Here is a 15,996-nt window from a genome sequence, read left to right on the forward strand (position 1 = left end):
GTATATTATTATGGCGGAAAAAAAAAGATTGGCAATAAAAATCACTAATCCGAGTATGCCAAACGACAAGGATTCTGTGCACAGGCGTGGGGAGCGTATGTGGAACGAGTGTAACGTTTGAATTATAGGTACATTAAAATGTATATCTACATTTACGAAACGTGCAATATTACATTTTTCTGAAACTATTCTGAGCAACAACATTTATTTACACTACCTACATTAGCATTTATATTGTTATGAATATAATGGTAGGTACCTACTGTAGTCTGTATAAGTACTAAATAGGTACATAGCTATTTATAAATCACTCTAAGACACGACAGTATTTTATTGGATTTCAAATAATATAATAAATAATAATAATGTTTATAGGTATTGATTCTGAGCGGAGCGATGAATGTATTGATTTTACAACAGTGTCTTTTAAAAAAAAAAAAATCTTTTTATACTTTAAATTGTTTGTGTCTGTGTATAGTGTACACGATGAGTTGTCGAAATAATGCTTGGATTTTCAACTTCAGTACTTTTTCCGATGGGAAAGTAAATTTAGTTGGTGCATTCAAAGGGTCAAAATTTAAGATTCCCTGTTTTTAATAAAGCCCAGGGATAACAAAAAAAAGAATTAATGAAAAACGGGTATTTTTACACAAAAACAGCTTTTGTTAAAATCCCTCTCCACTCAGAATCGTTTTTCGTATACAATGATATCATATCATTGAATTGAAATTTAATACCACCCATATCAGTACAGAGACCCACTTGTAGCCTACTGTACATCAGAGCAACATCCACTGACCCACTTTTTTTTGTATCCGTCATCACCGTAAGTAAAATTGCTTTGATTTTCTTGTTTAACAGTATCTTGTTTGATAGGAAAATGAATGTAGTTGGTGCATTTGTGACGTCAAATTATAAGCTCCCAATAGTTTTCAAAAGCGTCGGAAAAAAACAAAATAAAAATTAAGAAAAACTGGGAATTTTTATGACAAACGAATCGGGTTTCGACAAAATTAATTTTGGTAAATTAAATTTGTTACTAAAAAAAATTACCGTTGATACAAGAAATTTTCACTAAATATTTATACTAACATTTTCTATACACCATAAAATGATCAAAATATTTTTAATCGTGTTGAGCTATTTACAAGCGTGTGATATTTAAATTATTAATGAATATCGATAAAAAAATGTTTGCTCTGTCTAAAAACTTGAAAATGTAATACAAGGTTCCTCGTAAGTTGTTGTTAGTCACTTTGTTTAAATGAAAAGTAGTTCATTATATAACCAAAAAACTAAAAATATATATAAACACTGTATTTTTATAGTTATTTTGAGCTCAAATTTGGAAAAATTATATATACCAACAATAAAGATTTCAGTTATTTTGTTTAATTTAAGAATATTATTCGTGGGTAATTGTCAATTTAAACTTAGGTGAAATAAACTAGATAATAAACTAGATAGGATTGTAGGAAATAAACTTAGGTAAAATAAACTACTTTAATCACAAGAATGTCATAAAATATACTTTAGTCTTATAGTCTCTTAGTTTTTAGTAATATTATAGGCTGACAGACTGTCTTCGCTCAGAATCGTTTTTCGTAAACATTTTATTTAATTTTATTTAAATCACTGAATTCATACTTAATACATCCATTAATATGACTCTCTAGTGTCTATAGACATCTTATAGACAGCAGAGCGACAGAGTGTCACCCACTTAACCGCTTTTAGATTCTGAGCGGAGCGATGACTGTATTGATTATCGGTGTGTGTTTTTTTAAATTTTTTTTTGTGTCTGTGTACACGATAATTAGTCTAAGAAGTCGAAATAATACTTCGATTTTTAACTTCAGTATCTTGTTAAATGGGAAAGTGAATATAGTTGGTGCATTGGGATTGTAAAAATCCCATATTCAAATTTGTGTTCAAAAACGCCGCGAAAAACAAAAAAAAAAAATTTTGACAAAAAAAGATGGAAAATGTAATACAAGGCTCTTAATATATTGTTACAATAATATTAAAAAAAAGTGGATGTCACTCTGCTGTACAGTAGGTTACAAGTGGGTCACTGTATAATGAATGGTATTAAATTTGAATTCAATGATATAATATCACTGTATAAGAAAAACGATTCTGAGCGGAGATGGTATATCAGTGTATGTATTAGACATATATATACTTATCTATGGTATTAAAAAAAAATTGACCTATAATAGGTACCTATAATAAATTCCAAATTAATCATATCATAATATCTATTAGGTACTTATAACGCGTTATACATCAACAAAAAACCGTGGTAAAATCATAGATATATAATAGTATACTTTAGAAGTTTCAAGTATACCCAAGAATAATATTATACAATCACAACAAAATAACTAAAATAGTTATTCTAGGTTTTTAATATGTAATTTCGTCCAAATTTGTACTTAAAAAGACTATAAAAATAAACTGTGTAAATGTATTTTTTAGATTTTTTGGTAACAGAATTAAATATTTACGTGAAATCTTGTTTTAAATTTTCAATCCTTAGATATAAAATTTGAATATTTTATACATTTTTAACTACAAAATAATTATTCAATTTTAAATTTGATAAATTTTGTCAAAATTTCAACTTCAAATGCTTATAAAAAAAATGTGTGCCTATGTATTTTTAATATTTTACAATTGCTATTGTAACAATATATCAGGAGCCATGCATTAAATTTTCACGCATTTTTACCAAACAAATAAAATTTTATTGGTATTTATAGAAAAAAAATTAAAAATATTAAAAAATGACAATGTCCGTAAGCAGCTCAAAAAGAGTCAAGTTATTTTCAAATTTTTATCGTGTATAGAAAATTCTAATATAAACATTCAGTGAAATTTTCAAGTATCTACAGTCATTCGTTTTTTAATTACAATAAAATAAGAAAATCGTTACGTAAGAAATCGCGTGAATATCAAATGTTGTAAAAATATGAATTTCAAACGCTCATAAAAATTTAATTTGAGTTTCTTAAAGACATTTTTTTTTTGATAAAGGTAGATTATGTTATAAGGAATCTTGTAATACATTTTGAAATCTTAGATTTAAAAAGAACAATTTTTACGAATTCTTAACTAGAAATAATTTGCTGATTTTCGTGATTTTTACATATTTTGTCAATTTTTGAAATGCTAATAAAAAAAAACTGTGACTATGGATTTTTAATATTTTTCAAATGTCATTGTAACAATATAATAGGAGCCGTGTATTAAATTTTCAAGTATTTTTACTCGACAAATAAAGTTTTATTGACATTCATAGAAAAAAAAATAATAAAATTGGAAACTGAAAATGTCCCTAAACAGTTCAAAACAAATCAAAATATTTTGAAAATGTTATCATGTATAGAAAATGGAAATATAAACAACCAGTGAAAGTTTCATGTATCTACGGTTATTTGTTTTAATGTTACACTAAAAACCAAAATCGATTTTCTCGAAAACAGCTTTTGCATAAAAATTCCCGTTTTTCCTTAATTTTTTTTTTGTTTTTCACGGCGCTTTTGAAAACTATTGGAAATTTCAAACTTTGACCTCCCGAATGCACCAACTAGATTCACTTTCCCATCAAACAAGATACTGTTGAAGAAGCATTTTTACTGCCCCAAACCGTGATGACAGACACAAATTTAAAAAAATAAAAAATAAAATAAAAAAATAAAAAAACACATCATTGTAAAATCCATACATTCATCGTTCCACTCAGAATCTAAAATATATAAAATGTTTAACTTTTATAGCTAAGGATTGAAATTTTAAAACAAGATTCCGCGTTAGCAGCTATTCTGTAACCAAATAAATCCCAAAAATATGAAAACACAGTTATTTTATGTTCAAATTTGGACGAAATTATAATGTCATAATATTAAATAACCAATAACCATGAATAACGACGTTAGTTATTTAATTGTAATCTTATAATATTAATTCAATGTACCAGCCGGCAGCCACCTTATTAATAATAAATAATAACAATATAAATATAATATAAAATATCCACACTTACTTATCCTTTTTTAATTTTTGTATTACAAATATTGTATAGGTACATGTTCTATTGTCCTGTACACATTTGTTACACTTACGAGTTACGACTTACCTAATCAATAATATCTTCAATTTAAAATATTCTACACTTAATTGATTTTTCATGTTTTGAATATAATTATATGTCTTTGTCTACTTATAGTGCATTTTATACTGACTTTTTTTTAACATTTTAAGTGTATTGTTTAAGTTTCTAGTGCATTCAATTTACAACCCAACTTATAACTTATACGTGGACCTAAGACATTTTCTGCTCGAATAAGTTAAGAAAATATATCAAGTTGTTTTCGTTTAAAGATTAAAGGTAAGAGTTATATTATTATATTAAGTATAATAGATATGTTGAAACTTGAAACCAGCAGATTAGGTGACCTGTAACAACGTCGTAACACTCCCTATTTTATTTGATTCATACGCTAATGATCATGGTTAAAACTCGTCTATTGTTTTTCGTCATATTACCTATGGTGCTATACAAAAATTAAAAGTTTTTGCGTAATCTATAAAATCTGATTATTATAAACTACAGTAATCCCTCGTTATCCGCGAAGGTTACGTTCCAGCAAACCTGCGCGTATAACGAAACCGCGGATAACGAGACCAGTAGTTATTGTAGACCCATAAGTACATATATGTATGTATAATGTATATGTGTTATTGTGTTATACCTATGGTGATATAACAACAATTATCTACAATTGTCAGAAATAAATTTTTGCAGTGTTCGTGTAATAAGGTAAAACGTTATCGCAATCGCAATCGCATTAATAATTTGTTATCGTTGACCCAACCGCGGATAATCGAAACCGCGGATAACGAGGGATTACTGTACTCGAGTGATATATTTTAACTTCACCACTCTTTTAACACAAATACACCACATTATCCATTAATATAAATTATAAATACGCAGGCGCCAGGCAAAATAATAATATTAATAAGTAGGTTCTATAGGTACGTCGTATACATATATTTTATACATAAAAATGGGCCAAAATCTATACTTTTTGACATCAATATTTAAGTACTAAAATATTTTTATCTTAGAAATAGGTATATGTAATAACTGAGATAGGCCGTAATTGTTTATATTTTATTACTCGTACGACGAGTACCCACATTGTTTTAAGTAAAAAATCTTCTGTACAAAAGTAAGTATAGGTGCCTATATATTATTATATTCAGTTATGGCGATTTAATGATATTTCAGAAAAAATATTATTTTATGAACCCATTATTGATAATATGAGAAAACTACGTGGGAACTGAACATTTCCAAAGATTAAAAATATTAGGGCCTGCGTTGAAAGTGCTTAACCGCAATTGTATGCGTTTTCACAGGCCCGGCTAAACTCATTGTTATAAATGGAAGGTATTGTATTAACCGTTTTTCCGCACCGGTTTGTTGTCAAAATAATGTACAACTGAGATATGGGATGTCTGCCTAACCGGCTGACTGCAGGTCATATTACTTATACAAAATGCGTAACGACGACAGGTGTCAGCTACCTATACTATACAGGTGCTGGGCCGGCTGCTTTTGGCGTACAGATATAATATTGATGCTGTTCTTGCTGTTGGTACTGCAGGTAACGCACCACTACTCGAACCAGTGGCGTATATACGGTGAGGAGGATATGACACCTCCCCCCCGCCACCGAGACCAAATTTTGTACACAATTCAACGTGTATATATAATATATATAGTTACCGATGATACCTAGTAATGTACTAATTTCTGTTACAAAAATGCCGTCCAGTGGAGCACAGAAGTGGAAATGTGAACATTTTGTTTTAATATCGATCGAAAATTAATTGCATTACATTAAATTTGTACTAACATACGGGAGCTTAACTTCACGAATCACTGTGGTAAATAATTATTAATTTTGTAGTCGTCGTAATCTTTGAGGGAAAAATAGTACCTATACTTAACTAAACAAGCCCGAATTAAGACATTTTGAGGCCCAGGGGCCAAAGTTTTAAATGAGGCCCTTGTACGAAAAAAAAAATATTAGTGTATATAATGTGTTCCGGGGTGAAGTGACCAGCCGACGTCATATAAAAGTATACCAAAAATTATAAAGAAATAGCCTTTAAAGATTGGGTTTAACTTTTTTATTTTTTAAGTTATGGGCAAACTTTTTTTATCAAAATCATACATATCACGCATTTGTTTATGTATTTTCAAAAGTTTTTAACATTTTTATGTATTTTTTATTTTAAAGCTATTTAATTGTCCTATCAACACTCCAAAATACGCAATCGAACTAGAAATGCACTAATTATTTTTATTAAATTAAAAAAGTAGAAAAAAGTAGGCAAAAATTAGCATTTTTTAAAGGAAATCGTGTATTAGGTATTCCAAATAATTGATTACTTGGTATGGGTTTTTTTTTTGTATTATTCTGATAAATTATATTGAATAACACATTAATATACCTAGAATACCTTGAAAGTTTGGTTTTCATAATATATTCCTATCGTCACAATCTTAGTTTTCCTAGGATTGAGTCGGTTAATTGGTCGTCATTCGTTTAATTTTAGTTGTTATAATACAAAAAAACAAAAACTCATAGTTTTTACTAATTTACTAATTCTACTAAGTTACTCATAAATTATTTGGAATAATGTACAATTTCCTTTTAAAAATACTAATTTTTGCCAACTTTTTTCTCTTTTTTTATATTTAATAAAAATAATTAGTATACATTTCTGGTTTAATTGCGTATGTCAGTTGATAGGACAATCAAATAGCTTTAAAATAAAAATAAAATTACGTCAAAATGTTGAAAAGTTTTGAAGATACATGAACTAATGCGTGATACGCATGGTTTTGATAAAAAGGAGTTAATTGCTCATAACTAGAAAAATAAAAAATTAGATTCAATCTTTAAAGGGTATTTCTTCATCATTTTTGGTATACTTTCATATGACGTTGGCAGGTCACTTCACCCTGGAACACATTGTATATTATTTAATATTTTTTTTTTGCAAGGGCCTCATTTAAAACATATTAGGTATATAGGCACATAGCAATAAATAATGAATAATGTATTAATGTATCACTTTATTTATAAATTATAATTTACAAGCTTTTTTTCTTGCTGAATAATCATCGATTTTTTTTAGGTGATTTATTTAGTGTTACCTAACCTATAACGAAAAAAGTAATGGACAAATTAGAGGCCCCTAAATAAATTCTAACTTTCGAGGCCCGGGGGGCATGCCCCCCTGCCCCCCTTAATCCGGGCTTGTAACTAAAACATCATTCTAAAAACAATCAATAAAGTCGAATAACTGTCCGATCACGATAATAATATGACGTGTCACGTGTGTGATATGCAAATAAATCCTGGCAGTCGATCAGATATCGTTTCCATGTAAGAAAAATAATGACGCATTTCATACAGGTAAACAGGTATACATCACAAAGTTATTATTTATTACATAATATTATTCTATTAATAATATTAATATAAGATTATTATTTCACAGCAGGGCGCGGTCATCACGGGTCGACGCAACTTCGCGTTCGACCAATGACGTTCGAGTTGCCGGCAAGTTTCTGACCGCTGACCATCGTCGGTAGAGCCGCGGCAGCCAGAGTACCGAGTACCGTGGTCAGTGGTCACTGGTCAGTCGCATGTGTGCAATTGACGCCCGCGCCGTGGCCCGTGTTTGCCGCTATCGTCATATCCGCCTCGTTCATATAAATTATAATATAACATAGAAAAAATTTATAAAAAAAAAAATAGTCATTGTCGTCTCCCAAAATTTGATTTCACAGTATTAGGAAAAAATTATGATATAGAACAATATATACACGTGAAGTACTCCCCCCTCTCCACAATTTGGTGTAATATTTTTAATTAATTTGGTAATTTGATTTACAGCTATATTTTATAGGTACTATATATTAGTTTGCAATTGTTTACAATAAATTATTTGAAAAAAATTATACTAATTCGGGGAGTCAAAATCACACGTATATATTTATTCCTGTAAAATAATATTTTTGTCACGCATGCACAGAAAGTTTAGTTTTCGATGACGGTTGAGCGTTGAAAACCTACCTTTTTCCGTCCAGCGGGCGGTAAAGTGGGAATCCCCATAGTGCCGGATGGTAAAGTGGAAATCCCAAAAAGTACCGGTGCGCATATCACACGTTTATCCCCTGCACAACCATACACTGAAATCTATACCACGGTCCTTATAAAACATAAACTTTTGGTTACATCTTATATTCATATAATGAAACTATTATGACCTCCTTGCATGCGACGTGTGAACATTTTTCTTTCGTTGAATAATCTGCAGGTCGTTGCATAGATCTCTGTATGTAGTGCATTTACCTTTGCCGTAATCATGAACTAAGATATGTTAATAGCTTTAGTTCATGACCGTAATCAATAATGATAACTATTGATTAGTGGTTATATTTTTTTATTATTATATTATATTATAATATTATAATTTATATTTATATTGAAATCTATACCACGGACTTAACAAAACATAAACTTTAGGTTACATCTTATATTCATATTATTACCTCCATGCATGACGCTTAAAATAAATAAAACCAAATCGTTTCTTTTATAAAATTTTTTTCGTAGATTCGTCTTGTTGTTGCATAGATCCCTGCATTACCTTTGATCAATGAACGCTGCAGAGGAGTGACAAAAAATAATATGTATGGCTCGTGCGTGAAGGCAATTTCCGCCCTTACCACACAATATACTATTATAATTACCTATATGAAAATTAATGTTTCTTTGTCTTCTTATATAGGTACTCAGAAGTCAGAATTCAGAAACTATACTTGACGGATTTCAATAAAAGTTATATCCAAAAAATCCATTTAGACTAGAAGGGTGTTTGTAGCTTATATTTTCAATTCCTATACTCTGTATGTGATGTTATATAGAGTGGTTCATACACGAATTTAGTTTTATCAAGAAAACAGAATACTTTTTATTACTTATCACTTATCAGTTATCAGTTATCAGATATTAATAAATTTGACCAGCTCGATCACCGTATACTTATATTACTAGACAGTAGTAATTTTGCTCCAAACACCTATTTAACTTTAAGGTATACTGTTGTTGATAGTCTATAAGTGGTGCATGGTTTATAGGTAGATCATGACTAGAATCGTTTTTCATCGTGTATAACAATCTTTCATTGAATTAAAATTGATCACATCATTATTCATTAGACCCATTGATCACGTCTTTTCAATGAAAAGGTACACACGACACCTACTGCTGTATATGTAGTAGAATGCGGTTAGGTGGTTACCTACTTGACGGCCTGTCTTTTCTAACATATATTTTGATTTTCTAGAATTTGTTTATAATATAATCTTAAGATGTTATATAAAATGTATTTAAAACTCGTATATTAATAAACACAGCAGTTGATTTAACATAATTACATATTTTATAAAGACCATTGATGTAATACTGGTTTAAAATTGAAGCAGTCGGGATGGCCAAGATGACTGACTTTATCGTTGAAATCTGATTTGCTCCAGCAAAATGGTCCTAAACTGTTGTTACTACCTTGGGTCGGGCCAGCAATCGCTTTGAATTGTAACTGTTGGAATAGCTGGCTTGAAGTGACTTTAACGTCGGTGGCCCCGTGCGACCGATGACCCAACGCTCTAATGGGGTACGTACCATTCGCGGGATTCAAATCGTTCCTGACAACAACAAAAATGTTTTCACACAGCCGTTGTTATTACACCAAGAGCTGCGTAATCACTATTCACTATGTGATCACGTATTAAAAACTTATTCGTATCAAATACCTGGAAGATATCGCATTTTCCGCCGAATATGGTGGACTACAGTCGCACCGGGATTCCGGATCACGTGTGTAGTTATTGGACCGCATCAGATGCAACATACATTTGTCACAGTGAATCTTTACGTGATCTCTGGCAAATATGCGAGCCCGAGGTGTTTCGGAGTACGAGAACCTTTAACCATAAATCACGTATTATTAGTATCTATCGTTAATAATTGCATCTGCCGTTGCGCAATTAATAAAGTGGGCGATTGTAAGCTCCACCAGAATACCGGTTAGATAAAAAGGTAATGAAAAGCTCTAATGTAAACTCCGCCAGTTTTATTTTCTTACCTGTAATGGGTATATGGAAACTCCGCCAGTATTACGGCCTTTCTTACGTAAAACTAAATAGTATTTCTCTACTAAGTAAACTCAAAAATTCAAAATGAAAATAAAATTATTGTGTTAGAGAAAGCTATAAACACTAAATAGTTATAATAATTGATTTATATTAGACTTAATGGTTTGAAAATCTACTAATAGTATCTCATAATTTTAGTTCACAGTTCAAAATATTATAAGTATTATAACACATTATGTCATAATAATATAATGTACCTACATATTTTTTGATTATTAGTTATTACAATTGTCTATCATTATTTTTTAACATCATACTGACCATTTCAATTTGTATGATTTGTTCGAACAATTATTATTTTTATTTTTAAGTTTTTTATATTTTTTGGCATATATTTAATAAGGATAATTATTATTATAAAATTATGATTTTTTTGTTTAATAATAATCTGTATATTATATTAATTGTATAGTGTATACTGTTACTTAATTTTTTTCACTGGCGGAGTTTACATGCGCCCAACAAAGTATATAGCCATATAGGGTCAGGGTATTATACATAATACATAATATAGTATATACGTACAACAGTTACAGTGTGCTATACAATATTATAGTATTCGCAATATGACTATAGTCTTAAATAAAATAATAATAGGTGTAATAAATTACTTCTATAATAAAACTGATTATCTACTATTATTTTTAATTCATCATAGGCCAGCAGCGTACTTATCCAAAGCTCAATCAAGGACGGGGACAGCCTTTAAAAATTGACGATTGTAATACATCTCAAAATATCGCGAGGGGGTCACAACCCTGCACTCTCACCCCTGTACACACACACATAAGTCAACAGTAATTTTTTTCAATGACAGATTTTTCTCATATAGTCAACAAATCAAATAATTATATATAAGAAATAAACATTAATAGATATTTAAAGTAATAATACCTATAGGTACAGATCTTTTTTTTTCCATATGCAAATCGATTCATAATTATTTGGGCTTCTGCATCAATATTTCTATGTACCTACCTACCTATAGGTATTCAATAAAGCCCAAGCCCAACCAGTTGGTTTGCATAAAACACAGCCTAATAGGTATTAAATGTTATCCAGCTATTATCACAATTTGTTTAAAACGCCGATAACAACAATTATCAAAACACTCAAAAATAATAAATAATTTATAAAAACAACGCCGCTAAAATAAATCCAAGCGGGACGATCCAACTATAATCCCCTTACGTCACTATATAATATTAGCCCCGATTTTCCGTTTGGCTTTAAGTCCAAGGCACAATGCGCGTATATAATGTAGGCGTATTATGGACCATGTTATGTATTATGGTCTATATGGATCTATTATTATTTACTAGATTACCTATAGTTTACAATCACAGTTATGGGCCTATGTTCAGCCAGTTGGCCTGGTTAGAGATAAATACGTGTAATGGTAAAGAATCGTAAACGTTGAATCATATAATATTATGTAGGTTTAAAAGTATAAAGTATATTGTATACAGCTATATAGGTTCACCGTACACATTCATAAATTGTACAGGGTGTATCTATCTTATGGCATTGTACGCGAGGGTTTTTAACGATTATTGATCGATTATAAATTTCGTTAAAACGGAAAAAGACGTGTTTCATTATTTTTAACAGGCAATCTTTTTATAACTATCTCAAGATTTTTAAGCACGCAGGTGTTCCAATAGCAAAATCAACTTTATTTTTTCAAATGGTAACTACCTACTATATTTTTGGTATATGAGCTCTTGTAAATTAAACCTATACCAATAATTATTTCAATTAAAAGTATTATAATTCATATTTTACTAAACTTTAGAGGACCATAGTTTATAAACTAGCGTACCAAAAATGACTATCAAAATTTTCAGAAAATAAAGCTTCACCGGAATCCATTAAAAAAATATAGTAGTTACCATTTTAAAAAATAAAGTTGATTTTACTATTGCGTATACCTGCCTGTTTAAAAATTTAAAAATTGTAGTAAAAAAAATTGCCTGTTAAAAATAAAGAAAAACGTCTTTTTTCGTTTTAATGAAATTCTATGTCATCGATCCATAATCGTTAAAAACCTCCGCGTACAATGACATAAGATACACCCTGTATATTATTGACATATTGTTGTAGCTTAAATTTATAATATTTACCATGAGCCGTAAATTTGTTCCATTTCATAGTTTCCGCTTACGTTGAATATAAACGGAAAATAGGGCACGTTGTAGCTGGCCCAGTACGTCCGGTTGATCAAGTGGCCGGTGAAATCGTCGTGCATCACGTGACCGGGTATCTGTTCGAGTACGTGAAGTACGTCTCTGGGTGGCAACGGGCTCCCCGGCTGAAAGGCTGCATAGTTGAGGATCATCCACTGATTGTTGTACGTGCCACTGTTGTGGAGCTTGAATAAGTTCGCCCAGTCGGTAGGGTTGTCGGCCAGGCGGTTCGCGACCATTGCTCGCACAAATTCCAATACCTATATTATAGACATTATTACTGTACTTAACACATATTATTATACTATGATATGGTATGGGGATGGATATATGCTATATGTGGACTCCTGGACACTGCGGCATACAAGGCAACGAAAAAGCAGACCTAGAAGCGTCAAAAGCTGCCTCCTCCCCAGACACCCCACTACTCAATATATACACATATGAAGACAAAAAAAAACAAATCAAACAAGTCCTAGACCAAAAATGGCTCATACAATGGATAAACCAGCATACAAAGTTAAACCAAATAAAAAACAACATACAGACATGGAAAAACCCCGGACTAAATAGAAAAGAGGAAACTATATTAAATCGTCTAAGAATAGGCCACACTTTCATCACACATAGGCATCTTATGGAAAAAAATGATCCTCTCATATGCGAAATGTGTGGAGTGGGACCTCACAGTAAAACATATTATTACTGAATTCCGAAAATATGATGACATGAGGAAAAAATACAACATATCTCAACAAATCGGAGAAGCATTAGGACCTGACACCCAATCAATCCACAACATCATACTGTACATAAAAGAAATCCAGCTATACAACTTAATTTAAGCCCTTTTCCACAATATATATATTATGAAATTGTAAATATTTTTAAATTACTGTAAATTGTAAATTAATGGCCACAGAAGCCGATGTTTTATAAGATCAATAAAAAAAAAAAAAAAAAATATACTATGATAATGTATTTTAGGTAGGTAAGTACGTGAGTGTGTTATACGGTAAAATATGAAATCAGCCGTTATACAAAGTATTTGCGTATATATTAATTATTTATAATGAAAGGGCAATCAATATAGTCCTGAGTAGGTATGATAAACAAAAAAATCGTTTCATTAAAATGATTTACGATTTTGCTATTTTAGTATAACATTAGCCATAGGTACCTATATAAAAATAAAATTGTATTTTACTCTTCATTATAGCTACATATATATTATCATATATCAATTATGCATTACACTTACTATAACTTTTCAATAGTCGTCGTTAGGGTATTATTTTTATATCTATTTTCAAACATATCCCATATTGAGCATATAAAATGTTGAGAGGATAGATTTTTGGTCACTGTCATACAGTACGCATCTCTTTATGCACTACACACTTATAAGACTGAGACGATAGATACGGGTGTGGCGTCCTTTAGTGGATATTTAAGGGAATTCGATACGTGACGTTTTTAAGGAGTTTAGTATAGGCATATTTTCTAGTGCATCCGTGCATAGTAAGTTATCATTAGTATGTATGACAAATAACGCGCTATGGACGAATATTAATTATTTTGATATTTTAGTAACTAAAAAAACCGAATTTGACTATTGACTTACCTATCTGAATAAAAGATTTACTTTTATACGAACCAATTCTATTTCATGGAACATGTTCGAGATAAAATTGAAAAATAAGTTAATTTTTAATTTGTTGACTTAGTTGTGTACCACAAATAATTTCACGTATTAAACTATACATTAATCTGTAAGTAATCTATTGGACCAAAAGTAGGTAATTTAATTGGTCGCGTATTGGACTGTTTCCATAATTTATATAATATATTATTGGATTTTTTTTTGGTATTTACAACTTACTGTTGGGTATTTTTTACTCATCAATTTTATCAAAATAGGTGTACAAAATATGTGAACAGTAATCAATACTAATCATATGCGATGTATAATTTAATTATTATATACCTATACATGGCTATATCATATATCTATTTAATTCCTATTAATCCTAACCTTCCTATTCGTATATTATTGTATATACACTATACCTACTTATATGATTTACAATTTTACGACTCACAAACATCCTACTTCAACAGCACCTACCTATTAGTTAATGATCGACTATAACAAACGATAAAAGTTATAGATCCGAATTCAATATAATAAAATTATCTTCTCCACACAACTGTAATAACGGCCTCGATAAAGGAACGAAGACCTAAAATATTATTCGTATATGCACATATTATATAATATACATATATAGTATATACCTGACCAACCGGTTTCACGTTAGACCACAGGGAATCGTTATAATTTTCGATAGTGGTCTCCATAGTGGTCAAACCAGAGGATATCAGGTAGAAATCATCTCCGGATTGAATGCCACCCGGGAACGAACTGAACGACATATCGAACCCGCGAATCAGCTTGTTGGACTTTTTGCTCTTTCTGAACCGCAGGCTGTACCTCTTCTGAATTCTTAACATCGTTTCGTACCTGCAGAGTGCGGGAGGTCAATCAAATAATAAAATGTGTCATATAACGTCTACCAGTGGCATAGGGAGTATAATAAGGTTCAAACCCCCGAAATGTCTTGTTGGTACGGCAATTAATTTATAATCTATTTATAATTAAATATTTTTTTTTTAAATGTTCATAACTTGCTTCTTAATAAAAATAGCAATAAAAGCTTCCAAGACACCCTTAATAATAATCTTACCTTGAATTTTTAAATTATTTTTTGGTCAAGGCTTCGACAACTGTGGTCATTAGCCTGTGGAACTGTGCGGAGGGTACTGTAGGTTTTGAACACGTGTGTTTGGTTTGGCAAAATTTTTAACTGGGCACCCGTAGGTATCTGCCATGCCCAGGTGGGGGATGGCGGCCTCTCTCTCCGGACACTGTGACTGCCCGGAGAAAAATGCCACCAGTGGCCGAGTTTGAACCAGCGACAGTGCGCGTCGCAACCACTCAGCCACTCCCCCCCTTTAAATTTCATAAGAGGTAAATTCACTCTAATTTTAGAAATTAAGGAATAAAATGTGTTATTCCTTACTTATACAATGCCATGTTTTACATTTGTAAGACATAACAAATTTTCGTTCGCTAGTTTCAATAAGGTGCTGTCATTTTCGATTTTAGAGTCAATTGACCTATTATCAATCTTTTAGGTAATAGGTAACAACATTATCTGTTTTGATGTATACACTGTACCGTATATATTATGAAACATTATTATTATTATTATTATTATTTTTGCATTCTTAATAATTTCTATAACGCAGTTATTCGTTTAAAATTATAATGTATGTTCAATGTTGGTGTATTAAAAAAAAAAAACAGAGCCATTAAGGGCTCTTGTCAAGTAATAGGGCACTATAATTGTCGGTAAATACGATTGAGAACGGAATATTTGATACACGATTGAGAACGCTCGATATTTTTTTTCCAACGTTGCCAAATTTAATAGAATG

At 30.7% G+C, this 15,996-nt stretch overlaps 1 protein-coding gene across 1 annotated transcript in view; it reads right to left on the reverse strand.

Moving 5' to 3' along the window:
• Window positions 1-9,465: 9,465 nt before the first annotated feature.
• The window catches only part of LOC100165900 (putative phospholipase B-like 2), an 11,602-nt gene continuing 5,071 nt past the window's right edge, over window positions 9,466-15,996 (reverse strand). Inside the window, exons 5-8 of the mRNA XM_001948827.5 lie at window positions 14,794-15,019; window positions 12,433-12,755; window positions 9,908-10,078; window positions 9,466-9,799 (exon numbers count right to left, since the gene is read on the reverse strand). Coding sequence (XP_001948862.1) covers window positions 9,538-9,799; window positions 9,908-10,078; window positions 12,433-12,755; window positions 14,794-15,019 — 982 coding nt within the window. The 3' untranslated portion in view covers window positions 9,466-9,537. The remainder of the gene's footprint in view (window positions 9,800-9,907; window positions 10,079-12,432; window positions 12,756-14,793; window positions 15,020-15,996) is intronic.

Source organism: Acyrthosiphon pisum, chromosome A2 (genome assembly GCF_005508785.2).
Source record: "Acyrthosiphon pisum isolate AL4f chromosome A2, pea_aphid_22Mar2018_4r6ur, whole genome shotgun sequence".
In the NCBI taxonomy this organism is placed as follows: Eukaryota; Metazoa; Arthropoda; class Insecta; order Hemiptera; family Aphididae; genus Acyrthosiphon; species Acyrthosiphon pisum.